Below are 27,108 nucleotides of genomic sequence, written 5' to 3'. Positions count from 1 at the left end.
TTCCTTAAAATGAAAATTTGATGCAATTATATTAGACACTGAAATTTTGTCCCTAATAAGTTCCCTACAAAATCAAAACTGGCACAACTATATCAAGGACTCAAATCCAATCGTTAATAAGTTTCCTTCAAAATTAAAAATATATGATAATTTATCCGAGACTGAAAATCAGCCCCCAAGTTGTTTTCTTCCAAATATTATTTATGATTGATTCATCATTCTCTATTATATGATATCAACTACTAAATAATTAGTCTTAAATACTAAATTTCAGTCTTTAACAAGTTTCCCTCCAAAGGAAAAATTGGTGCATTCTACGAGAGACTGAAATTTAGTCCTTAATAAGTTATCAACAAAATAAAAAACAGTCACAAGTCTATTAGTGAGTGAAATTCAGTCCTTGATAAGTTTCCCTTTAAAATCATAATTTTTGTGAGTTTATCCGAGACTAAAATTCAGTCCCTAATATGTTTCCCTCCAAACTTATTTTGGCGCAAATGTATCAAGGGCTGGATTTCAGTCCCGAATAGGTGTGGTCAGTCCCTAATAATTCACACATTCAAATCAGTCCTAAATATTATTTAGGACTGATTCATCAGTCCCAAATACATGGTATTTAAGAATGATTCTTCAGTCTCTAATATATTAGTCACAAATGCCCATTTTTCTTGTAGTGAAAACTAGGGTATAAGGATTGAAACATTTTCATCTTATGAATCGTCCAAGTCAAAGACTCCCTCAGATAACCAATCCATCACTCCTCCTCAGGATCCACCCTCTTCAGAGAACCTCAAAGACCCAACTCCTCAAGGTTCTCCTCGGCAGCCAACACCTCATATATTCTTCTCCTCGGAATCCAACTCCTCCTCACCTGCATAATCTAGAGAAAGATATGTCATCATATCACTCTGATGAATCCCCATCCACGGCTCAAAAGAAACACGACTGGAGGGTTGTGAAATTCGCATATGAGATTTGGAAAGCACAATGGTTTGATACCACCTTCGATGAAACTCTAATCAATTCATGGGTAAACCCTACCCGAAGACAACTAGACTCAGATTACTTTCCAGTTGTTTAATATGCAGAAACTCCTTCAGATGGCTACTGGGATATTCCAATCTATCTAAACTCCAAATACTTCCCAGTATTTCAATCTTTTGAGCTCACTATTCTCGAATATAGAAGGCTCTCCATGGAGTTTGAGCGACTGAACCTTTTCCATGCCAAACACGGTGGGAAATTTAAAGATATCTGGTCAAACGATAAACTAGAAGGGGTTAAAAATTACAAGGTTGGAAAATTCATGAAGAGTGAATTCTTTCAATAAACTTTGTCCCAGAGAGGATGTGCTTACGTCAGATCACAAGGAGACCTTTTATGTATGAATCCTGAAGAAATTTTCTTGATTGCTCGGGTGTTCCAACTAAAGGCAGAAAAGTACCCCAAAATGAAGATTGCTTTCGAAAGGGCGTGTGAATTCCTCAAATCCCTGGTGTGTGACTTTTGAAAGATAGACGCAAATATTCATCCTATTCTTGCTCAAAAGTTTGATTTTCCTCCGTTTGATCATGTTCCAACTATTCCTGAGGGATTTCAAGAGATGAACCTTGGTGCAACAAGCTTTCAAGAGCTCGAAGATCGTGTACAAGAACTCTCAAACAAGTCCGAAATTCTTCATTCCAGTCACAACCATTCATTGCTTAACTAAGAAGCAACTGGAGATCACCTTGACCTTGGTGCAAAGATCCAAACACAACACTGAAGAGGTGAAGTTTGAAATTTCAAGGAGGATCAAATGGCTTTTTGAAGTCAGAAAATCCTGGTGGATCATCATCAAGTTTCGCAAGAGGTCACTTTGGGGGAAATTTTTAAAACAAGAAAGTGACCCTATTCAGCTAAGATGGACTCGAAGACCCCAATTCCTTGTAAACCGAAGAAAAGACAATTGAAGACTGTTTTTCATCTAACTTTTGGGACTCTTTAAATAGAGTTTCCCACTTCATGTTTACTTACCAACTCATAGCTTATCAATATAAGATCTTTCATCTCTATATCTCAAAGTTATCTTACTCATACTTCAACCGAATCCCTCTTTTCTTATATTGTTCATAATATGCTAACTTTTGTTTGCATGCAAACCATGTTACGATTCAACTAAGTGTTTACTTGTTTAATGCTTATCGATATAAACTTGCTGCTATTTGCCTTCCTTACATTTCTGCAATCTAACTTATCTAACTTTTATTTTTGAGCTAACAAGATCCATTGAGATTAACTTATTATTCCGCAACTTATTATCTCGTTACTAACTCTTATTAAGTTTTTCTCTCAACACATTGGTTTCTTGAATATTGATTGGAGAGTCAGGGGCATGAGAACCTTTGACGACATTAACATTGGGGGAAAACTCATACAGAGATTTCGAAATGGTGAGAGCCTTTTTCAAGAGAGAGGGAGTCAATTGCTTGAATAGCTTGTTAAAGTGGCCGAAGATGGAGAATCCCCAATTTATGTCAAAAAGTTTCTTCCTTTTTACATAATAATGATTGAAGAGATCTTCGCCATAAAAATCTCATATCCCAAGATAATGATGGACCTTTTAGTCGTCATCCAAAAAGTTACCATTGAGATAAGAAAGTTACATCAGTGGCATATCATTAGCTGCAATAAATATCAGTGGAAACAATCAACGTATTAGATTCTTAGCTTGTAATCCAGTAAGATTGTGATGTATCTTGATATTATAGGTTTGAACTACCATTCACTGACATAGTATTGCGAGATATCATCAGCGTGTGGTTTCATAAATTGACTCAATAATCACTTTTATTAGAAAAAAGGAAAGAGTGGTATGATGCGTGTAATAAGTTGTGGTGTTTTAGCTTAACCATCGGCATAGTTTTTTTCAAGCTCTCATCAGCGTATGGTACGACAAGAATAGGTTGGTGCGTGTGATAGCCTACGGTACATAGACTGACCATCGACACAAAGTTTCAAACTTTTATCAGTGTGTGGTATATCATAGTGAATCGTCAAGTTTCATTTAGTAGAAATGAAGGAAATAATGAATTGTTTCAGTCATGCTGAGGTAGAATCAGCATGAATCATAAACGAATATAACCCATTAGCAAGAAATGGTTTAATTCTTGCATCATAGAGTTTTAGTTGTAGTCTACAATCAGAGATTCTCCGTTAACACATAATGGTACAATGTCATACGTCATACTAGGAGGTCAAGGACATGAATAATCCTTTGTCATTTAAGGACCAGACAAGTATCTATTACACTGATGACTGTGCAAATAATGTAAGCCATTAGGTAATGCTCATTGTTTCTGAAGAACGTGAAACTTGATGCATACGGCAAGCAAGCTTCCACGGATAAGGTCAGGTAAGATAGTTAACTAAGAATAAACACCCAAGCCTTTCTATCAATATTTTATTTGGACCAGGAAATATCACTTAGAAGGTTTAGGCAATGTTAGATAGTCAGCGTGAGGGGGTGACTCAATGTTCTCGGAAGATGGTCTCGCTAATGAGAGACTTAGAGAGATTTAGTCACACAAAGCAGCATGCTTCTAGCGACGATGATTTGTCAAAACTTACATACTAGGCTTAGAAAAGCCTTCGCCAGACCCTTTTAAAAAATGGTAAAAATAATAAATAATATAAGAATACAAGCAAAAGATTTAGTCAAACAAGGAAATATTCTAAAAGGCGATATATTTGCAGCTTTTGCAGAAACCTAATAAAGACTCGATTCATCAAATCCTTTGATTTGAAAGGTCATAAATGAACTTCCATTTTTTGAGATATCTACCCCTTGAATTTTGGCTATAAGAGAGAGCAAACAAGATCAAATATATCAAACAAGAAACACAATTCATAGTAAACAAAGAGAGAGAATGCCTTTAATCGTTAAGATTTTGCGGATTGATTCCAAGCTTCATGTTCACGAAGAACAAAAGACGAACATGAACCATTCTTTGTAACCAACGAGTTAGAGGGATCCAATCTTTGTAAACTTTGAGTTATGAGAGTCACCATGACAATATTCAAAGGTTCCATTCATTGCAATCCATGAAGGAAGAGAAGGTGGGATTGTTGTCTTGTTGAAGACGCCTTTGGATCTTTGAGGTGATGGAGTGGTAGTGACAACGTCAGTGGAAATTAGACATGCTCTCTCAACTAACTTCACTGCATCCTACTACAATTAGAATAAACTGTTCAAGAAAAAAGAGATATGTGTCTAGAAGAACACTTAGTGGCACAGTTATCCCCCATCTGGTCTTATCAACAGGATGCAACTGATGAATTAGCATCAGCATCAGCGTCAGTGAGAGGGTAGTTGGTGCTAAAGAAAAGATGCAGAGTCAGCATCAACTAGATCTTATAAGGAAGGTGATGCACTCAAGGAGTGACAAAATGATCTAAACAATTAAGATCAATATCGAGATGAAGACAGAAGGTCCTGACACATACATATGGAAAGAGAAGGATGAACATTGGCAATGTTAGTAGCAAAATATATATGTACAATGTATACTCCTTTGGTAAAATAAAAGTTAAAAATAATTTTTTGAACCAGAAAGTTATAGCAAATAAAAGAAAATAGCAGCTTATGTTCATCAGTTTAAAAATAGCAAAGCATAAAGTAAAACTAAAGTGGCAAAGCAACAAATAAAGTATTAATGTCTAAATAAACAAAATCAAACCATATAAATGTCGTTTTCCCTGAGTGAAATAAGCGCAATTTTGTTCTCAGAATCAAATACGTTTCCTTCATCGCAATTGAAAAGAACTATATAACCAGTGTCACAAATTTGACTGATGGAGATGATATTGCCTTTTAGACCCTTGACATAAAACACATCCTTCAGCTTGATCGTCCTGTATTTAAAAGTTCCAACACCTGTAACGACTCTTCCACTATTTTCACCAAATACCACCATTGGACCGTCCTTCTCAGCAAATTATGTTAGGAGGAACTTGAAACCAATCATGTGTCTACAGCTTCCACTGTCTAGGTATCAAGTTTGTCCTAGATTTAGACTTGATCCTCTGACAGCATGACAAGTATCAGCGTCACTCATGCCATCAGGGGAATCATTGATAAGAGCCATTAGACCCTTAACATTCAAACCCTCATCTTCGGATGTCTCCTCTTCTTCAACACATTCTTCAAGATCCTATTGTTTTGAAATGAAAGCTTTTGGCAGAGAGATGTTTTTCTTCTTCAAATGGGCCACCAGCTTCTTGTATAACACTTCATAGTTCTTAGGACTTTGAGCTTCTTTCTTCTCTTTGCAATTCCTGGCAAAATGGTCAAGGCTACCACAGTGAAAACAATTCCCTTAGTTTCTATTCTCTGAAGAGGATCTCCTTACTGAACTGCTTCCTTTAAACTGAGCTCGTCAAACTCCGTTTGATCTGTTTTCTTCATAGCCTTTGACAATAAGAGCAACACTGGCAACAAGTTCATCAGTGAGATCTTCAAAAATTTATTCACCCTGATCTGAGTTATCTGAGTCGTTGATGTGCTTCATTGCTTCCTTTCGAGAAACCAATGCTACAGACTTTCCCTTGCTTGAATCCTTCATGATATCTTTATGAAGAGATTTGGTCTCTTCATAATTTTGCAGATTTCCAAACAAGGAGTTTAGATCCATGACATCGATCTTTTCACTATTCTTAAGGACATCAGCGTGATGTTACCAACTTTTCCCGAGAGAGTCGAGAAACTTCAGAACCAACTGAGACGAATGGTTGACGATTCCCATCTTGCACATATCATTAACCAAGCAGTTAAACCTATTGAAGGTTTAGGTAAGTGACTCACCTTGTTGAGCAAAGAAATGCTCATATCTCCGATTGAGGTTGTTGATGGTTGTGGTCTGGACTTCTACGGTGCCTTCATAAGCTACTGTCAGCATGTCCGTAATTTCTTGAGCCGACTCACAATTTTGTAAGTGATGATATACGTGATAGGGAAGAGAGTTTCCAATTGCGGCCCTGGATTTCACATTAGGACTAAGCAGTCTGTTGTCATCGTCATCATAACTTGTCTCCGACTTTTGCTTCAAGGAGCCAAACGGAGCATTATTGACCATGGGTTGATACATAGGAATGTGAAAACCTTTTTCAATAATCTTGCGCATCTCATAGTCTATGGTTTCAAGAACAACCATGGCTTTTGTTTTCCACATAGCGAAATTGTGTTCATCGAAGGGAGGAATTTTGTTAAGACCAAAGGATTTAGGATTATTGGAAGTCGACATGGTAACTTGAGTGTATCAAAAACCTTCTCTGATACCAATTGAAAGTTTGTATCTATCGGATACACTTCAAGTGTAAAGAACAAAAGTAAACTAATCTAAGAAAACAAAGAACAGAAAATAAATAACACATGGAGTTCTCTAAATTATCTTTCACCAAGAAAGGGTTTTGTCTTCACCAAGGAGACGAGTTGTCACAAATACGAACTATCTACATTAGGGTTTACACTAATGTAGATTATATACTAATCTATACAAGTATATCCCTTGATTGAAGGGATTACATGTAATCTATACTAGGTATCGACCATCATCAAAAGGATATCAGATCTGCTATCTATTCTATACTTATCTATATCATTACTTAATATCTAACATGTAGAGTGTTTGACTCATCAGATTATAAGGAGTGACCTTACAAAATTCATGATTCACATCTTCCAAATGCCTTCAATGATATTAATGATCATTCTTTCCTAATTAATGATAAAATCCCAAACAATGTTGATAAAATTCCGAAGACCGTTAATGATCTTTCTTCTCTAATTAATATTGAAGTTCCTCATGGTCCTGTTAATGAAGTTCCTCATTCTCCTATTAGAAGATGTACAAGAACTGTTACTCCTTCTACTTGCTTGACAATTTACATTTGTTATAATGTAATTAACCAACATAATAATATCAATGATTTTCTTATACAATTACTAATTTGTTCACAATGACTCAAGTCAAAATTCCCACTTTTCAAACAATCTAGGAGTAATTAACCATGATGCTCCCAAAATTGTTGAACCATTATTCTATAATCTAGAAAAAGGAGATCCTATGTGGGAAAAATAAATGATAAAGGATGCTTTGAATGCTAACAACACATGGGAAATTCTCAAACTTTCTAAAGGCAAAGGACCAATTGCTTGCAAATGGGTTTACAAAGTGAAATATAGAGCAAATGGATATACAAAAGATATAAAGGTAGGCTTATAGCAAATGGTTTTTGTAACACCCAAATTTTCAAAACAATTTTTCATTTCAAAACATACTTTCCACCACATAAAAATCACAAAATCATAATAAATCTCTGTATCATCACAAAACATGTCCCAAGATCTCATATAAATAAATCCTCTCTCGTGTGTACGAATCATGCCGGCGCCTTCCCGCGATCCTCACTAGTACCTGAAACACATCACACAACAACTGTAAGCATAAAAGCTTAGTGAGTTCCCCAATATACCACATACAACACATACGCCACTCGAGGCTACAAAACGACCCTCCGGTCCGATGTGTCTCAGCGGGACCCTCCAGTCCCGTAGCTCGTTGGACCCTCTGGTCCGCTCATAGCTCGTTGGACCCTTCGGTCCGGTCTGTATCGTTGGACCCTTCGGTCCGGTCTATATCGTTGGACCCTTCGGTCCGGTCTATATCGTTGGACCCTTCGGTCCGGTCTATACAAAACATAGCATACATATAACACAATGCACATAATCTCATACATACACATACCATACAAGACCCTCTGGTCTACACATAAATACCACTCTAGGTAATGTATAGTGAGAAGACTCACCTCGGATGTCTCGGATAATATCCCGCCCGTGTATATACTGATCTAGCCTCTGCCTATACACATAACATAATCATCTCAATCAATCACGACTCTCTAGGCTAGACTAGACTCTCACATGTCCTCTAAGAAGGCTAAAAGGCTATTTTACCCTTCAAACAGTCCACAAGTTCCATTGTTGACCAAACCCAAAAAGTCAACAAAAGTCAACGGTCAACCCTTGACTAGACTCGCCGAGTGCACAAATGTGACTCGGCGAGTTCAGTCGTGAACTCGAGTCCTCTATCCCCCTTCTGACTCACTGAGTCATTCCCCCAATTCGGCAAGTCACTCACTGTGTGATTCACGGGAAACCCTAACCCTACTCGCCGAGTCTGTCCTTGGACTTGACGAGTTCATGTCATGCACAAACTCAATTGACCTCCTGAGGTCAGATCTGTTCCTTAGAACCATAGATCTGACCTTCCCAAGCCTGATAATCACGTAAAGCTTGGATCTTGACACTCATGTGACGCCTAGGAGGCTTTACTTGGTGATTTAGCCCCAAAAACAACAACCTGAGCTCATTGCCTCCATAGCTCAACATAAAGCAAGCTGGAATAAGCTCTTTAGACCACTATGGGTCCAGATCCGAAGTCTCAAAGTGAATAGGGGCCATATTCTCACAACTCCTTCCAATAAAAGACATAAAAACTCTACATCTATGGATTCCTTCAACAAAACAGATAAAGGGGCGACATAATACCTCAAAGATGAAGTCTTTTGCTCGAAATCCCAAGATGCACAACCTCCTTGGTCCCCTCCAAGCTGGAATCACCTCCTTCTTGTAAGAATCAATCACAAAGATCAAGAAATGGCTCCTTTCCTCTCACAAACGCTCTAGCTCTTTTAGGGTTTCTCTCTGGGGTTTGGTACCCGCAAGTGACGGCCCTAAGGGCCTTTAAATAGGTCCCAAACCCAAGAAATTAGGGTTTCATTAAACAGCGTGGACTCGCCGAGTCCACGTATGGACTCGCCGAGTCCAGTCATTAATCCAGTCCAACAAAGCGCGGCTCTACTCGGCGAGTCTAAGCGCCTACTCGCCGAGTCCCTCTCCAAAACTCAAAAATAATTAGATAAATACAGTACCTAGAAATCCGGATGTTACAATTCTCCCCCACTAGAATCAGACTTCGCCCTCGAAGTCTCTCTCAGCAAATAACTCTGGGTACTGTTCACGCATCTCTAACTCCGGCTCCCAAGTCAGCTCGGACCCCTTCTGATGTTGCCACTGGACCTGAACCAATGACACCTCCTTGTTTCTCAAAACCTTGATCCTCCTATCCCGAATCGCGATCGGCCTCTCAACATAGTTCAGGCTCGCATCCACCTGAATGTCCTCAAGGGGAACCACTGCCGACTCATCGACGATACACTTCCTCAACTGAGATACGTGGAAGGTATCATGAATCTGACTCAACTCCGCAGGTAGTTCCAAACGATACGCTACTCTGCCCACCCTGGCGATCACCCTGAAAGGACCAATATACCGAGGCCCCAACTTGCCTCTCTTCCTGAATCGGATCACTCCTTTCCAAGGAGATACCTTCAGGAGGACGAAGTCACCAACCTGAAATTCGAGCTCGGACCGTCGTCTATCCGCATAACTCTTCTGACGGCTCTGGGCCGTCAGTAACCTCTGCCTGACCTGCTGAATCTGCTCGGTCGTCTGAAGCACAATCTCCGTACTACCAATCACACGTTGCCCGACCTCACCCCAACAAATGGGAGTCCGACACCTCCTCCCATACAACAGCTCAAAGGGTGGCATACCGATGCTCGAATGATGGCTGTTGTTGTAGGAAAACTCTGCCAAGGGTAAATATGTGTCCCAACTCCCTCCAAAGTCCAATACACATGCCTGAAGCATGTCCTCGAGCGTCTGAATCGTCCGCTCACTCTGCCCGTCTGTTTGTGGGTGGTATGCGGTACTAAAATGCAGCCTCGTACCAAACTCCTCATGAAACTTCTTCCAGAATCTGGAAGTGAAACGCACATCTCGATCTGAGATGATCGAGATCGGCACTCCATGCCGTGATACCACCTCCCTCACGTACAACTCTGCCAACCTCTCAGCGGAAAAGCTCTCACTGATAGCAAGGAAGTGAGCGCTCTTCGTCAACCTGTCCACAATCACCCAAATTGCATCGACGCCCCTAGCAGTCCTCGGCAATTTGGTGATAAAATCCATGGTAATATGTTCCCATTTCCATTCGGGAACCTCCAACGGCTGCAATTTACCATGCGCTCTCTGGTGCTCGGCCTTAACTCTGCGACAGGTCAAGCACCTCTCTACGAACCATGCAATATCCCTCTTCATACAGGGCCACCAATACTCTCTCTTCAGGTCTAAATACATCTTAGTGGCCCCGGGATGGATCGAGAACCTCAATCTATGCGCCTCCTCCATCAAGATGGTACGCGTTCCACCCACGAACGGTACCCAAATCCGACCCTGAAAGGTCATAAGTCCTCGACCATCGGTAACGAACTCCGATACCTGTCCGATAACCCGCTCTCTCTTCCGGTTCTCCGGCCTAATGGCCTCAGCCTGCGCCCCTCGAATGGTGTCCAACACCGGAGTCATCACTGTCAATCTCATACAAACATCTCGTATCGGGGCACTCTCCGCCCTGCGACTCAGGGCATCAGCTACAACATTAGCTTTGCCCGGGTGGTACAGGATCTCGCAATCATAGTCCTTCACCACATCCAACCATCTCCTCTGACGCATGTTCAGGTTGGGCTGATCCATCAAATACTTCAAGCTCTTATGGTCCGTGTATATGGTACACTGAACCCCGTACATGTAGTGACGCCAGATCTTGAGGGCGAACACTACTGCCCCCAGCTCCAGATCGTGGGTGGGATACCTCGCCTCGTGAGGCTTCAGCTGTCTCGATGCGTATGCTATCACATGCCCTCACTGCATTAGCACCGCTCCCAGCCCCGATATCGATGCGTCACAATACACCACAAAGTCCTCCATTCCCTCCGGAAGGGCTAACACCGGGGCTTCGCACAGTCTCTGGCGAAGTGTCTAAAAGGAGGCCTGCTGCTCTGGGCCCCATGAAAAAGCAACACCCTTCCGGGTCAATCTTGTGAGTGGCACGGCGATCTTGGAGAAATCCCTGATAAATCTCCTATAATAGCCGGCCAACCCGAGGAAACTCCTGATCTCGGTGGGGGATCTCGGCACCTCCCAACTCATCACTGCCTCAATCTTGGCCGGATCGACCAAAATCCCATTCTGGTTAACGAGGTGCCCTAGGAACCGGACCTCTCGTAACCAGAAATCACACTTGGAGAATTTGGCATAAAGCCTCTCCGATCTCAAAACTCCAAGTAACTCTCTCAAATGCTCCTCATGCTGCTCTCTGGATCTCGAATACACCAATATGTCATCGATGAACACGATCACCGAACGATCCAACATCGGTCTGCATACTCTGTTCATGAGATCCATGAATGCCGTCGGTGCATTGGTGAGCCCGAAAGGCATCACCACGAACTCGTAATGCCCGTAACGAGTCTTGAATGCTGTCTTCTGGATATCCTCATCTCATACTCTCATCTGATGATATCCAGACCTCAAGTCGATCTTGGAAAACCAAGACGCTCCCTGCAACTGATCGAATAAATCGTCGATCCTCGGTAAGGGGTAACGGTTTTTGACCGTCAGTTTGTTCAGTTCCCGGTAATCAATGCACATCCGGTGTGAACCATCCTTTTTCTTGACAAAAAGGATCGGCGCTCCCCACGGCGAGCTACTCGGCCGTATAAACCCCTTCCCCAGCAGCTCCTGAAGCTGCGAGGATAACTCCTGCATCTCTGGTGGCGCAAGGCGATAGGGCGCCTTGGCGATAGGTGCTGCCCCCGGAACCAAGTCAATACGGAACTCTACCTGCCTCTCGGGAGGTACACCCGGCAACTCCTCGGGGAAAACATCCGGGAACTCACGCACTATCGGAACCTCATCGACTGACCTCGGTCTCTCTGCATCTACTCTCGTATCCACCACATAAGCCACAAACCCACTACAGCCCTGCTGTAGACTCTGCCTCGCTATAGCGGCCGAACAAAATGCTGAGCCAGAACGGGTACCCTTGCCGTACACCGTAAGTAGTCTATCACAGCCCCAAATCGGCTCAACCAATCCATGCCTACTATGACACATACGTCCCCCATAGCAATCGGGACCAGATCTATCGGGAACTCGACACCGAAGATCTCGAGTACACATCCTCGAATCACATCAGTAGCATACACTGCTCGCTTGTCGGCTATAGAAACTCGTAGAGGTCGACTCAACGCCTCTCGCTGAACACTGATGTGTCGACTAAACGCTATCGACACAAATGACCGACTCGCACCCGAGTCAAACAACACCAAAGCAGGTACAGAACACACAAGAAATGTACCTATGCATACCTCAAAATAAGCATAATATCACAAACTCAATATAAACCGAGGAAAGAATACATACCAGCTACCACATCGGGTGCTGCGCAGACCTCCTCCGCTGTCAACTGGAAGGCTCTCCCGCGAGCCTTCGGCGCCTCGGCCTTCATCGGCCGACTCTCTGTAGCTCGAACAGCAGGCGCAGATCCCTACGCTGATCTCTGCAGTAGCTGTGGGCACTCGGCCTTCCGATGGCCGGTCTGGTTGCAATGAAAGCAAACCGTGAATCCCTTGGGGTAGTCCCTCGCATAATGCCCCTCCTTCCCACACTTATAACACACCCCAGCTCTGCATGTCCCCTCGTGGCTCTTGCCACACTTTCCACAAGTGCGGCCCTTCGGACCCCCAGATCTCGAATCAGCGGGCTTTGCCCGCTTGGCTGCCGGCTGAGACTGTGCCGGTCGCCGATCCACCCTCTGAGACTCGGCCTCCTCCCTGGCCTACGTCTCCAGCTCAATCTCCCTCTTCCGGGCATTTGCCTGGAGCTCAGCAAATGTCCGATAAGTCGAGTTCGACACGAACTCCCGTATATCCCTCCTCAAAACACCCAAGTACCGGCTCATACGTTCCTGCTCAGTAGACACCTGCTCAAGGCAGAACATCGCCCTCTCATGAAACTTCCGGGTAACCACAGTAACCGAATCAGTACCCTGTTTGAGGGTCAAGAACTCCTGAGCCAATCGCTCCCTCTCCACCGGAGGAACATACTCATCTCGAAACATCATGGTGAACCTCTCCCAGGTCACCGCAGTCAGCTCTGCAGTAGTGAAGTCTGCCGTCACAAACTTCCACCAGTCCTTCGCTCCCAAGCGAAGCTGGTTCAGCGCAAACCGAACCCTCAGATGCTCTGGACACGAGCAGCTATAGAAACAACCCTCAACATCGGTAATCCATCTCATAGCAGCAATCGGATCCTGCGTCCCATCAAACTCTGGTGGCTTCGTGTTGCTGAACTCTCTGTACAGCAACGAGTCACCCCCCCTGCGGCCTGGCAGCAGCAACGGCTGCGGTGGCCGCAGCAACAGCTGCATCAGTAAGAGCGGCGTACCGCTCATCAAAAGCCTCCATCATCGTGGTCTTGATAAACCCGAACATCTCTGGAATCTCAGCGCGGATGGCAGCAGCCACCTCATCATGAATCATTTGGCGGAGCTTCTCATCGCTCACAACCCGCTCGCTAGCCCCTGGCCGGTGGCGCGTCCCAACCATGATGTCTCTCTGAAATACAACACAAGATATCAGAGACTCGCTCGAGTATACTCGCACTCGATAACTCAACCCTACTTGCTCCTTAGTACCCAATGGATTCTTACTTAGGGTGCACACTGCTCCGGTGTCTTCAGTAGTACGGGCCCTATACTACCGTCCACACCGCATCAGCATTCACTCTAAGTCCTCCTCCTTGGATTCCAGATCACAAGTACACTACATCTCACTGGCATAGGCTACCCTTCGGTAGGCCTCCCAACAGCTCCTCACTGCTACCTATTCGCTCTCAAGCATCATATAGCAGCAAAATCATTCCTAGGCTAAGGCATCACAGATCAGGCCACTCTAGTCCTAATATGATCACCTAGCCTACTCTAGCATGCATAATATCTCATAATATCTCATAACACATAAGGTAAGGGTATTTTGGGAAATCACCGTTCGGGCGCTGGCTGATCGTACACACTGCTTCCTTCTGCCTTTCTCAAAATCTTTTATTCTTTTAGAAAAATTGTTTATTTTATGAAAACTTACTCATCTCCTCAGTTTGAGTTCGGATTCATCCGAAGATGCACCCGAATCCCTCAAACCAAGGCTCTGATACCAACTTGTAACACCCAAATTTTCAAAACAATTTTTCATTTCAAAACATACTTTCCACCACATAAAAATCACAAAATCATAATAAATCTTTGTATCATCACAAAACATGTCCCAAGATCTCATATAAATAAATCCTCTCTCGTGTGTACGAATCATGCCGACGCCTTCCCGCGATCCTCACTAGTACCTGAAACACATCACACAACAACTGTAAACATAAAAGCTTAGTGAGTTCCCCAATATACCACATACAACACATACGCCACTCGAGGCTACAATACGACCCTCCGGTCCGATGTGTCTCAGCGGGACCCTCCAGTCCCGTAGCTCGTTGGACCCTCTGGTCCGGTCATAGCTCGTTGGACCCTTCGGTCCGATCTGTATCGTTGGACCCTTCGGTCCGGTCTATATCGTTGGACCCTTCGGTCCGGTCTATATCGTTGGACCCTTCGGTCCGGTCTATATCGTTGGACCCTTCGGTCCGATCTATACAAAACATAGCTTACATATAACACAATGCACATAATCTCATACATACACATAGCATACAAGACCTTCTGGTCTACACATAAATACCACTCTAGGTAATGTATAGTGAGAAGACTCACCTCGGATGTCTCGGATAATATCCCGCCCGTGTATATACTGATCTAGCCTCTGCCTATACACATAACATAATCATCTCAATCAATCACGACTCTCTAGGCTAGACTAGACTCTCACATGTCCTCTAAGAAGGCTAAAAGGCTATTTTACCCTTCAAACAGTCCACAAGTTCCATTGTTGACCAAACCCAAAAAGTCAACAAAAGTCAACGGTCAACCCTTGACCAGACTCGCCGAGTGCACAAATGTGACTCGGCGAGTTCAGTCGTGAACTCGAGTCCTCTATCCCCCTTCTGACTCACTGAGTCATTCCCCCAATTCGGCAAGTCACTCACTGTGTGATTCACGGGAAACCCTAACCCTACTCGCCGAGTCTGTCCTTGGACTCGGCGAGTTCATGTCATGCACAAACTCAATTGACCTCCTGAGGTCAGATCTGTTCCTTAGAACCATAGATCTGACCTTCCCAAGCCTGATAATCACGTAAAGCTTGGATCTTGACACTCATGTGACGCCTAGGAGGCTTTACTTGGTGATTTAGCCCCAAAAACAACAACCTGAGCTCATTGCCTCCATAGCTCAACATAAAGCAAGCTGGAATAAGCTCTTTAGACCACTATGGGTCCAGATCCGAAGTCTCAAAGTGAATAGGGGCCATATTCTCACAACTCCTTCCAATAAAAGACATAAAAACTCTACATCTATGGATTCCTTCAACAAAACAGATAAAGGGGCGACATAATACCTCAAAGATGAAGTCTTTTGCTCGAAATCCCCAGATGCACAACCTCCTTGGTCCCCTCCAAGCTGGAATCACCTCCTTCTTGTAAGAATCAATCACAAAGATCAAGAAATGGCTCCTTTCCTCTCACAAACGCTCTAGCTCTTTTAGGGTTTCTCTCTGGGGTTTGGTAGCCGCAAGTGACGGCCCTAAGGGCCTTTAAATAGGTCCCAAACCCAAGAAATTAGGGTTTCATTAAACAGCGTGGACTCGCCGAGTCCAGTCATTAATCCAGTCCAAAAATGCGCGGCTCTACTCGGCGAGTCTAAGCGCCTACTTGCCGAGTCCCTCTCCAAAACTCAAAAATAATTAGATAAATACAGTACCTAGAAATCCGGATGTTACAGTTTTACTAAAAAAGAAGGTGTTGCATGGAAGAGGTGTAAACAATGCATTCCTGCAACAAGTTCAACATTGTTAGAAGTTTAGTAGCTTTAGCAGTCAAGGTAAATTGGAAGGTTCAACAATTTGATGTAAACAATCATTCCTGCATAGAAAATTTCATGAAGAGTTGTATATGAAAATACCACCTAGAATGGATAATTCACCTTCTAATTTTGTGTGCAAGTTAAAGAAATCATTATATGGCTTGAAGCAAGCATTAAGACATTGGTATGAAAAGTTGTCAACTACTCTTATCACCAAAGTTTATCACAAATCTTCAAATGACCTTACATTGTTTATAAAGAAAAATGAATCTTCCATCAACATAGTTCTAATATATGTTGATGATGTATTAGTAAGTTGTAACAATAATGAAGATATGACTGCTCTAACGGTATTTTTAGATAATCAGTTCAAGATTAAAGATCTTGGCACTAGTAATTTCTTTTTGGGTTTGGAATTCATTAGTAATCCTAATGGAAGACATTCATCAAGGAGTTGCTGAAATCTTACTTGCCTTAAGATCGAAAATCTGTTTCATCACCATTGCCTACTAAGTTAAAAGATTTATATTTCAAATTCGAGTTGTTATCTGATCCAACAAGTTATAGACAACTTGTGGGGAAATCAAATTTTTTGTTGCATACTCATCCATATATAGCATTTACAACTCAGTTTCTATGTCAGTTCAACAGTAGTCCATGTAAAAGTCATATGGATGCCACAATTCATGTTCTCAAATATTTAAAAGGTGTAATTTTTCAAGGATTTTTTTATCAACAATAAACAAGATTTTGAAGTTGAAGCTATTTGTGATTCTGACTTAGTTGCATGTCTAAAAACTAGAAGATCTATGAGTGGCTTCTTTATCACTATGGGAGGTAGTCCCATATCTTGGAAATCAAAGATGCAAACAACTATGTCCTTATCTTCTGGAGAAGCAGAATACAGAATCTAAACTTGCATGGTTTAGCAGATTATTAAAGGAGTTTGAAGCTCCTGATATTGATCCAATTCCTTTAAAATGTGATAATAAGATTGCAATTTACATAACCAAGAATCCTGTTTTCACGAAAGAACTAAGCATATAGAACTTGATTGCCATTTTGTTAGGGAAAAGCTTCAAGATGGTCTTATCACTTTGTCCTGTATATATCGACCAAAGATCAACCAACAAATGTGTTAAAAAAGTCTCTATCAAGATCTGATCATTGATCATATACAGGGTGCATCCAAGCTTGGTCTCACTACATGTCCACCAACTTGATGGGGTATTGGAGTATAAAGTCAACACTTCAATTGTTAGAAGTTTTTCGCATCATCAATCTTTATAGTTGTGTTACTTAGTTAGTTAGAAGATATTTTCAATTTTGTTCATGTATATATGTCATCCTAGTAATGTTATGAAATAACAACGAAAATTCCCTCAATCAATTATTTCTCTCAATTGTTCTTTCCTTCCCTTTCAACAAAGTGTAGTATTGTTATGATCTAGAAGTAGCTTTGAAACAATAGCCTAAACAAAGAGGAAATATCACATTTATTTCATAAATTAAAAGATGTATACCGATACAAGATGTATTACCAAAAATTACAAGATATACTAATATTGAACACTAGTTTTTCGTCGGACATCAATCATAGAAAGAGTCTTTAAATCCCTAAATTGGTCACCATTTTTCTCGTTCGATGGGTCTTATCAAACCATAGCTTAATTACCTTTCCACGAAGATAATGGAGGAGTCTCTGAGTTTAACCAGGTCATCTGCATGAACGCACTCCTTTCACCCTTTACCATGTCACTTGAAGCAATAAATTCCAGTTCTGCCATATCGTCTGGTGTTAGCTTTACAGACAAAGCTCCAATGTTTTGGTCGAAGTTCTCAAGTTTGGTGGTTCCTGCTATCGGAACCACGTCGCTTCCTTGATGATGTACCCATGCGAGTGCCAGCTGTGCGGGGGTGCATCCTTTGCTTGTTGCCATCTCATTCACTCGCTCAAAAACCGTCTTATTTTGCTCCATGTTCTGAAACCTTGGATAAAGCTGCAATAACATTAACATGAATCTAAGGTTGTATTCCTCTGTGTAAAGGATATAAATACACGTCATCCAACTTTCGGCTTGTGGTTTCAGTAAAACTCAACCATGCACGTTTCAAGTGATAACGCGATAAAAATGTACATATACGTACCTTCCTGAAGTATCCCTCTATCATGTTTTCGACCACCTTAGGGCCGACTGCCAAGAATCCCCTCCCAATAGGACTGTAAGGAACAATCCCAATGCCAAGTTCTCTGCAAAAGAGAAAATACGAATCAACATCAATCAAAGTAATTAAATTAATGTAGATATAGATTGTGTTATACTCAGATAACCCTAAAAGAACATGAAAACCACAAAAGATCACCTGCAAGTAGGAACAATTTCATCCTCCAAATCTCTTGTCCATATAGACCATTCATTTTGTACTGCTGTAATTGGATGAACAGCATGAGCCCTTCTAATTGTCGAAGCAGATGCTTCTGATAATCCTACATACTTCACTTTGCCTTCCTCTACCAGTTTCTTGATCTCTCCCATCTTTTTAATGAAGTTTGTAACATATAAAAGTGTTAAGCACAGCTCAACCTTATCATGGCTATCATATATGATTAAAATTTCAAAAGCAACAAAACTAAGCAGTAGCAAACAAGTTATGAGAGCCATGGAAAATGGTATTCAAAACTAGACCACAAAGAAAGGAAAGAGAGACCAACCGTGACTTCGATTGGGACAGTAGTATCAATCCTATGAATATAGTAGAGATCAATATAATCAATATCAAGTCTTTTCAAGCTAGCTTCACAAGCTGATCGGACATAGGCTGGATCACCACAGACATCTGGCTTTCCATTGATCCATTGGATTCCAAATTTTGTAGCAATTTGAACTTTCTCTCTCAGTCCTCCTTTCAAAGCCTACACAACATTTCAGATTCTCTAAATTAAAACCATAATCGAAAACCCTAACAAAGAAATCAGATAGATTCATCTTTAATCAGAACACAGTTACTTACCTTCCCGATAAGGATTTCATTGGTGTGAGGGCCATAAAAGTCGGAAGTGTCAAGGAAGGTGACGCCAGAGTCAATGGAATGGTGGATGAGCTTGATCATATCGGCTTCGGGTTTTGGGAGTCCGTAGTTACCTGACATACCCATACATCCCAATCCCTGTGCTGATACAACTAAACCTTGTGAACCTAATTTTACTCTTGGAATAACTGACGCCATTGTTGTTAGTAGATGGTATTTGCTTGAATCCTAATGACTAATGAGCTTTAAATACTATCTGGGTTGTTTAAATTAAAGATCGCACAAGAGAAAGCTTAGTTTGATTCCTAAATCAACGAAAGGGAAGATGATGAAGTCAGTGCTGACCTCAGCGCATTGAGAACTGATTCAGTTTGTCTTAGGTATGTTTTGGCGGGACTGGTTCGCGGAATTTTCTTATATTTGTAATATTATATTTGAACCACCTCATTTTATTACATTTATATGAATTAATGTATCTTATATTTATTTTTAATGGGTTATATAACAGAAATTAAAATTTTAGCCATCAAGAAAATAGGTTACAACGTTTAAGGATGGTTAAGTGTTCGTAACTTTTTTTTTTCAAATAAAAAAACGTCCGTAACTTTTTATACTGTTTTATTAAAAAATTAATTTTTTATAAATATTAATTTTTAATTATATACCATTCTAAAGAAAAGATAATACAATTTTACAAACTGGTATATTTTTCTTGTTTGATTGATAATTATGAATGTTTTATAATGTTTGAAATCAACGGTTGTTTTTGGTCTTTTGGAGCATGCAATTTGCAATTTGTAATTTGTAAATAAATAATGTTACATATGGCTTTAGAGTTTTTGTATAATTAGGTATCCATGATACATTGAAAGAATTTAAAAAAAAAAAAAAAAAAAAAAAAAAAAAAAAAAGACATAAGAAAAAAGTTAAGTACGGCTGCTCTTGCATTTTTATAATAAAAAAAGAATCTAAAAATTACAGGAGGAAATTCCCCCAATAATTTAATAATAAGTTCTCTGTTCTCAACTTGACTTAAAAGCCCATCCATCCAAGACTTACGTTTCATGCTTGCTTTCAATTATGCTAACCTTATATTAAACTTTCCATACAAATAACAACTATCAAACCCCACCAATACCATTCACCACACTAATTCCCATCCATGGAGTCATCTCAAATTCAAGCCCATAAACCACAACCTCCCTCCACTTCAATAACGTCAACCGAATCCATTGAAATATCCATCCAAAATCTCATCAAATCCTACAAAACAAGGCAAAAATGGGAGTTTTTCTCGGGATCAACCAAACAATCTTCCAACAACAAACCCCCATGGAGAAACCACTTAACAAGTTTTCTAGAATCAACCCCAGTTCACATAATCGCCATCATATTACTCCTTGCTGACCTTGTTATGGTAGTTCTCGAACTCTCAAAAACTTTGGTTTCTTGCCCTAAGAGCAAAAGAATAAACAAGAAAGTAGATGTGTGGTACCACTGGGTAGGAATTGGAATCTTGGTGATTCTTGCTACCAAAAGTGTGGCACTAGTGGTGGGGTGTGGGAGGTCATTTTTTAAACGCCCGGGGTTGGTGGCCGATGGCGTGGTTTTAATTGGGGCGTTGGTCTGTGAGGTTTTGATGGAAAGGGTGGGGATGGGGTTGATTGTTGTAGTGAGCTTGTGGCGGGTTTTGAGAGTTGTTGAGAGTGTCTTTGAGTTGAGTGATGCTGCTATTGAAGTGCAAATAACGAGTATATTGTGTCAGTTTGAGTTGCTTAAAGAAGAAAATGAAAAACTTAGAGGCATTGTAATCGAAAAGGAGAAGATTATAGAGCAATTGCAAGAAGAACTTGATAATCGAGTTTAGGCGAATGTTATAAGTATTACTAGATATCATAATGAGAATTTGATGAAGCCATAATTTAAGTGCATAAGTTTATTGATTCAAACACTTAGCTATTTTCGATATAGTGGTTAAATCCTTATAGTTTCGTACCCGTTAAAAAATATCATGTTCTCCGGTTATAGTTTTAAAAAATAGAAAATACATAAAAATAAAAGCACAATGTTTAAGGGTTTTCCTATCAGGGACGGTTTTGCTTGGTGCTCCGGTGTGGCATCGGCAACACCTACTTTTCCTGCAGTGAAATTTTTTTTGATTTTTTTACCTATTTTTCCTGCACCGGCAATACCTACTATGTATGCATGCGTCCGTCGTCCCTGTTTCCTATATATCTCCTTCTCAGTGAATTCATGACTCGGTACTACAAAAAATGTGTTGACCGATATTTGTTTCAGTTAAAGACATTTATGCCCCAAAATAAAAGAACAAACACGCCTACTCTCTAAAATGACGAACAGCTCCTTCCTCCTTCCTCATAATGATGAATCACTGTTTCAGGTTCTTCCCATCACCCACCATGTTTGTCGTTGGCGCCTCAAGTAGAGTCGCCAACCTCCTCTTCTCCTACCCTAACTGCAGTTGCCGGCCTTTTCAGGTACTTGAACTTCTTCATTTTACCTGTAAAAAACGGAAATTTGATGAAGGGGTTCTTTGATATATATATATATATATATATATATATATATATATATATATATATATATATATATATATATATATATATATATATATATATATATTCTGATATATGGTAATTTCTTTGTTGTTTTCTGAAATCTGTTTTTTGGTTCGGAAATTAGATGCACTTATGTGTGAATTAAGCGTGAAACCATATGTGTGATATCATAAATCTGATGAAGGGGCTGTTGTACGTATGATCAGGTAATTTGTATGTTCTTTTCTCAAGTATCATATCCAATTTGTATAAATACCCCTACTCCCTTCTTATGATGATCCTTGGTGTAGGAGTGGATTTTGAATTTTATCTTGTATGAATGAATTAGAAGAAGAGTAATAATTTTGGAAAACTCTCAATGTCCTCTTTTTACATTACATTTACTGATTTACATACATACATTTGAAATTGGTTGTTGTAATATTATGAAATCGAGGCATATTGTAATTATAATTATATGATATTTGATGCAATTTGGTAACAATTAAAAAGTAGAAAGGAAAATTAGGAGTTCAAATTTTGATTTTTCATAATCTTTTCTAGATAATATGGAAATGGTAATGAAAGTACATCGTTATGTTTACATTTAGCAATATGTATATGAAGGAAAGTATGTTTTTATGTTTTCAACTTAACAATATGTACATGAAGGAAGTACATTGTTATGTTTTGCATTTAGCAAAATGGTATGTAACAATTATAAAAATTAATATGTAAAAACTAAATGAGAAACTGAAAAAGTAGAACTATGAAAATACATAACGTGGTTTAAACTTAACAAAAGGATAAAATTGTTATTTTCATCTTTCAGCATAGTCAGTCATATATAATCAAACAACATGGTTTTAGTCGGATGTAGACTTTGTCAAACATTAGACCTAATCAGGTTTGAATCAGTAGATCTGACTTAGTTAGATCCGGCTAAATTAACAACTATGAATCAACCCCCTAGTGAATTTATTTAACCATTGAATGATGATTTTTTATGATTATTATAACAATAATTTGGTGTCACATTTGATAAAAGAAAAATAATAGTGAAGTAGTTAAAACGATAAAATGGGAAATATATGTCATGCTTTTTCTATTTGCATTTTGCCCTAATATCAAAACCATGCAAATGGCAAACACATTTTTTTACCACTCAAGAAACATATAATGGTTAAATCACTAACTATGTAAAATGGTAAAAGTACAACTAATTTTTCGAAGTTTTCCGTTCTAGAATAACGTGAAGAAATTTCGCAAAATCTTTCTTTTCGAAAGTGTTATTTAATACGTCTAGTAACTGGGGGCATAATCATCTCTCTTGAGTTATGTTTCTTACCTAGGAGATTTTATTTGATCTTAGCAAAACAGAAGTACCAGGGGAGAAAATAGAAATATCGATAATGAATAGTATTAGGGAACCTTCCGATTAGAATTTGAAATCGACGAGGATAGGGAGGGTTTAGGGGTTTTTTTTTAGATCAAATTGCTTCTACTTGTACATGTAATGATCGATGACATAATTTCAAGTAGAGTATAACATATAGCTTAAGTCATGAGAGGTATATTAAGCCTAAACAATCACATGCAGAATGGGTATGGATCTTTGGAAATTCGAAGAATGACATAGCTGGACAAGGAAACATCATAGATGAAAGTATATGGATCAATGTGAAACCGAGAAAAAGAAATAAGGAATTGGTGGAGAAGATGTCAATATCAATTTATGTCAGTATTTTTCTTGCGACTATGGAAATTAGGAAAATTACGAAAGATATATGTTATTGTGGATACAAATTATGGCGTTTAGATAGCATGAATTGTTATCAAAATTAGGTAAGAGACTCACGTTTTTTAGATTTTTGAAGGTGGATGGTCTTATTAGGGTAGCAAGTGTAATGTCCCGAATTTCAAACATTTTTTTATTTTTAAAACCTAAGAAAAGCATACCAATTTCAATCTCAAAAGTAAACATCTAATAGTTTTGTTAACATAAAATTAGAGTTATAGGAATAAAGTTAAGAGTACGGAAAATATCTAACACATAACAGAAGATGCAATGCAATCACGATGCGAGAAGCACCTAAAAACATTTAAACTTAAGACCATAAGCACAAAGCTTAGTGAGTTCCCCAAAATACCACATACCATACAAGATAACAAGCCTAGTCCAACAGTTGTGTTTCAATTAAGATGGCCCAACAAGCATGTAATCATTCAAGAATGAGTCAGAAACACAATCAAGCATACCAGCAGCATGCATGCATTGACACCTAGTGTCCTACATAGTATAGTGAGAAGATTCACCTAAATCAAAAGTTGCATATCAACCGCTGTAAGTCTCATAACAATAGCTACATGAGTCTCCTAAACTGTGACAACCCGAAATTTCTATTCTGTACAACCATTCACTTCAATAGGAGTCAAAACTGTTTCTGCTAATTTTCAAGCTTTTTGGAATAAGTTTGAGTATTTTAAGATTAGTACTTCAGGAGATAATAGGAGAGAGGATTCCCTAGGGTTTATTGTGCAACAATAATGTCCCAAAACTCCAAGAGTTTGGAGTTTACGGCCTAAACAAAGGTGTTTACGTCCGTAAACCCTAAAAGAGGGTATAAATATGACACTTAGTCATTATTTATCACTTTTCACAATTTCAAGATCCAAAACTCAATTCTCTCTCAAGTATCATCGACTTTTCTTCTTGATCTTCAACATTGTAAGTGTTTCTAGCCCTAAAAAGTTGATATCTTACTTAATCTAGTGATCTAACATGATTCCATCCGTGAAATCATTCCAAAAGTGTAGATCTTCAAGTTTCACCAAGAACACCAAGAACACACACTAGTGTTCTTGGACTTTTAGCACCTTTTCAAGCTTCTACCTAGTAAGTACTTCTATCCTAGAGTATTATAGAGCTTGTTACACTTCTAAACATCAAGAAAACACCCAAGAAACCAAGGATCAAAGGTGTTTACGGTCCAAGATGTTCTTGGACCGCAAACCCCAAAAAGGGTGCCAAAGTGTGCCCTAGTCCCTTCTAAGCCTTGGAAACTAGCCTAGATCCCTTCCTTGATGTGATTAGTACTTGAAAACATCAAAAACCATAAACCATTTGGGTTTACGGCCATAAACCCAAAGAGAAATGGTCCAAGGACTGTAAACTCCTAAAAGGAGTGAAATGGTGCCCTAATCTCTTCCTAAGGCTTAAACATGAAGTAGGAATGCTCCTTGTGATCTTTAAGGCTTCAAAACACAAGATGGTCAAAGAAACATGAGTTTACGGCCGTAAACTCATGGGTTTACGACCGTAAACTCAATGAGTTATGGTCACAAAACCGTAAACTCCAATAAAGGGTTCCCTTGAACCCTAAACTCAATAGCAATGTCCTACAACACTTAGATGCAATCCTTAGGACTTATAGCACTTAAATAAGGTGTTTTACAAGTCCTAGGATGTCTTAACTTTGTTAATTAGTTGTTTAAAGACTAATTGGATACATATATGTGATATTATATGTTAACTAGGATCATCGTGTGTGTACAAGTCTTCACTTGACACCTAGCATCCTATACATTCCGTTCATCCAAACCACTCACTACAGGTGAGTTCATACCCCTTAATTAACCTTTTAAATGTTTTTAAATGCTTTTATGGGGGGGAATACAAGTTGAACTATTATAGTTATTATATCAATCACATGTGATTAATAACTACCAAACAAGTGGATTTCTTACTTTTCAAACTGTGTTATCAAACTGTTTTACTTCAAACTGTTTTACAAACTCTTTTACATGTCAAATACTTTTATTAAACTCTTTTAACTTATATTCTGTGTATCTATATGGATATAATTATATAAGTAGGATTGAAAGGACTTAGGACTGATAGCTCACCTTACTTCCTGTTCCTTGTTTGGTTGTGGACTTAGGGTATTTGGGTTATTTGTCCGAAGGTCGTTTGAATCCTAGTTATATATCATGTATATGTGTATAGATACAAAAGGTTACTTCTTTCATTCAGTTCAATGCCTTTGGGTAGCAAAGGTATAAAACATGTTCATATACACAAACAACATTACTAGTAAACTATAATAGGTATAGTTTAGGAAGATACTATTACTAGAACAATGAAACATACAATGAGTCAGTTCATTCATGAGTAATACATAGTGATGAGAAACAAACATAATACATAGTGATGAGAAACAAACATAATACATAGTGACGAGAAACAAACATAATACACAGTGATGAGAAACAAAACATACAAGCTAGACAGACAAAGAACACATAATACAGCTAGCACATACATATACATATACATATACATTACTTACAGTTATGTGAGCCACTTAACGGGGGCATGACACTACCTATCATGACCCGTTTTGTATCCAGAATCTCCTTAATTGGAGAGCGTATGAGTTTGTGTATAGATCTATACTGGATTGACTATCCTACACCTTGCTGCTCGCTACAGTGGGACTTGTAAGTCTACGGGTGCCAAACGTCATTTCTTACAACGTCTTACATCGTCGTTTTTCTATAGAGTTGGTAGCAGGATACAGGCCGATCACATGGTACTTTAAAATAACAATTGATTTAAAGTAATTAGTACAGCAGTAGTTACTTAATACAACACTACAGTACTATTTCATTTTCCCTTTGCATTTACTTTGTGATATTCACACAATAAACAATAATGTAAAAACTATATTTTTGGTTAATGATAGTCAGTTTTGGGAAAATACATACTCTTACAAGAGACACACACAGACACTAGATGCCTTGGTAGAAGGCTACTTTTAGTAGGAAACATAGGGTTTTCTAGGAGAGTTCAAACAATTACAAACTTTTACAAAACTTATACATTACAGACTTACAAACACTTTCATACAAATACAGACACTAATATACTTATGAACTCACCAGCTTTAAAGCTGATAAACTCTTTCTAAATAACTTGTATTCTCAGGTCGCCAGTAGACAGGTACCGGAGCCAGGTTTTTGAGAAGATGGAGCTCGTTCAAGACTCATCTTTTATTTTGATGTATATTTTTGGTGTCTATATAACTTGACAGAACACACTTGTATGAAATTATATTATTAATGCAATGGATGATGTTGTTGCTTGTTTACTACTTTGCATTGTTGTGATACTGAACATGACATCCTCCACCCCCGAACGTTTCCGCCGTTCTGGTTTTGGGGTGTGACATAAACCAAATCATAGCTCACACCTGAGTCTAAAACTCAGAACCCCTCAAGTTTGACCAAAAGTCAAACTAGTCAAAAGCCAACAAATAATGGTCAAAGTCAACGGTCAACCACCACCGACCACCATGCCGCGACTAGCTCTTTGGTTGTGTCGTGCTCGCAAAAAGACAAAACAGTTGTGGTTGGATCTCATGACCCGCGTTGCGACCTACAACCCATCGCATCGTGGTCAACGTCCATGATAACTTAATACATTATGCTCTTAATCCTCAAATCCAGAGCTCTAAAGCTCAGATATGAATCGATTAATACCATACATG

The 27,108-nt window shown here is 39.5% G+C and overlaps 2 protein-coding genes across 2 annotated transcripts; one reads left to right on the top strand and one right to left on the bottom strand.

Annotated features, from left to right (window-relative positions):
• Positions 1–17,444: 17,444 nt before the first annotated feature.
• On the bottom strand, positions 17,445–19,240 carry LOC145119451 (putative aldo-keto reductase 2). Its single transcript, XM_079055116.1, has 5 exons — positions 18,984–19,240; positions 18,685–18,885; positions 18,336–18,508; positions 18,120–18,222; positions 17,445–17,971 (listed from the first exon to the last, which is right to left on the bottom strand). The coding sequence occupies exons 1-5, from the start codon at positions 19,197–19,199 to the stop codon at positions 17,639–17,641; spliced, it is 1,026 nt and encodes a 341-aa protein (XP_078911242.1). The 5' UTR covers positions 19,200–19,240; the 3' UTR covers positions 17,445–17,638.
• A 902-nt stretch (positions 19,241–20,142) lies between these two features.
• Positions 20,143–20,922, top strand: LOC145120978 (voltage-gated hydrogen channel-like protein). The gene has a single exon (XM_079056759.1). The coding sequence runs from the start codon at positions 20,164–20,166 to the stop codon at positions 20,866–20,868; it is 705 nt and encodes a 234-aa protein (XP_078912885.1). The 5' UTR covers positions 20,143–20,163; the 3' UTR covers positions 20,869–20,922.
• The last annotated feature ends 6,186 nt before the right edge of the window (positions 20,923–27,108 follow it).

Source organism: Lactuca virosa, chromosome 6, assembly GCF_052849685.1.
Source record: "Lactuca virosa cultivar CGN04683 chromosome 6, Lactuca_virosa_CGN04683_v6, whole genome shotgun sequence".
In the NCBI taxonomy this organism is placed as follows: domain Eukaryota; kingdom Viridiplantae; phylum Streptophyta; class Magnoliopsida; order Asterales; family Asteraceae; genus Lactuca; species Lactuca virosa.
The sequence above is the reverse complement of the archived record's forward strand: the minus strand, read 5'-3'. Positions and strand labels throughout refer to the sequence as shown.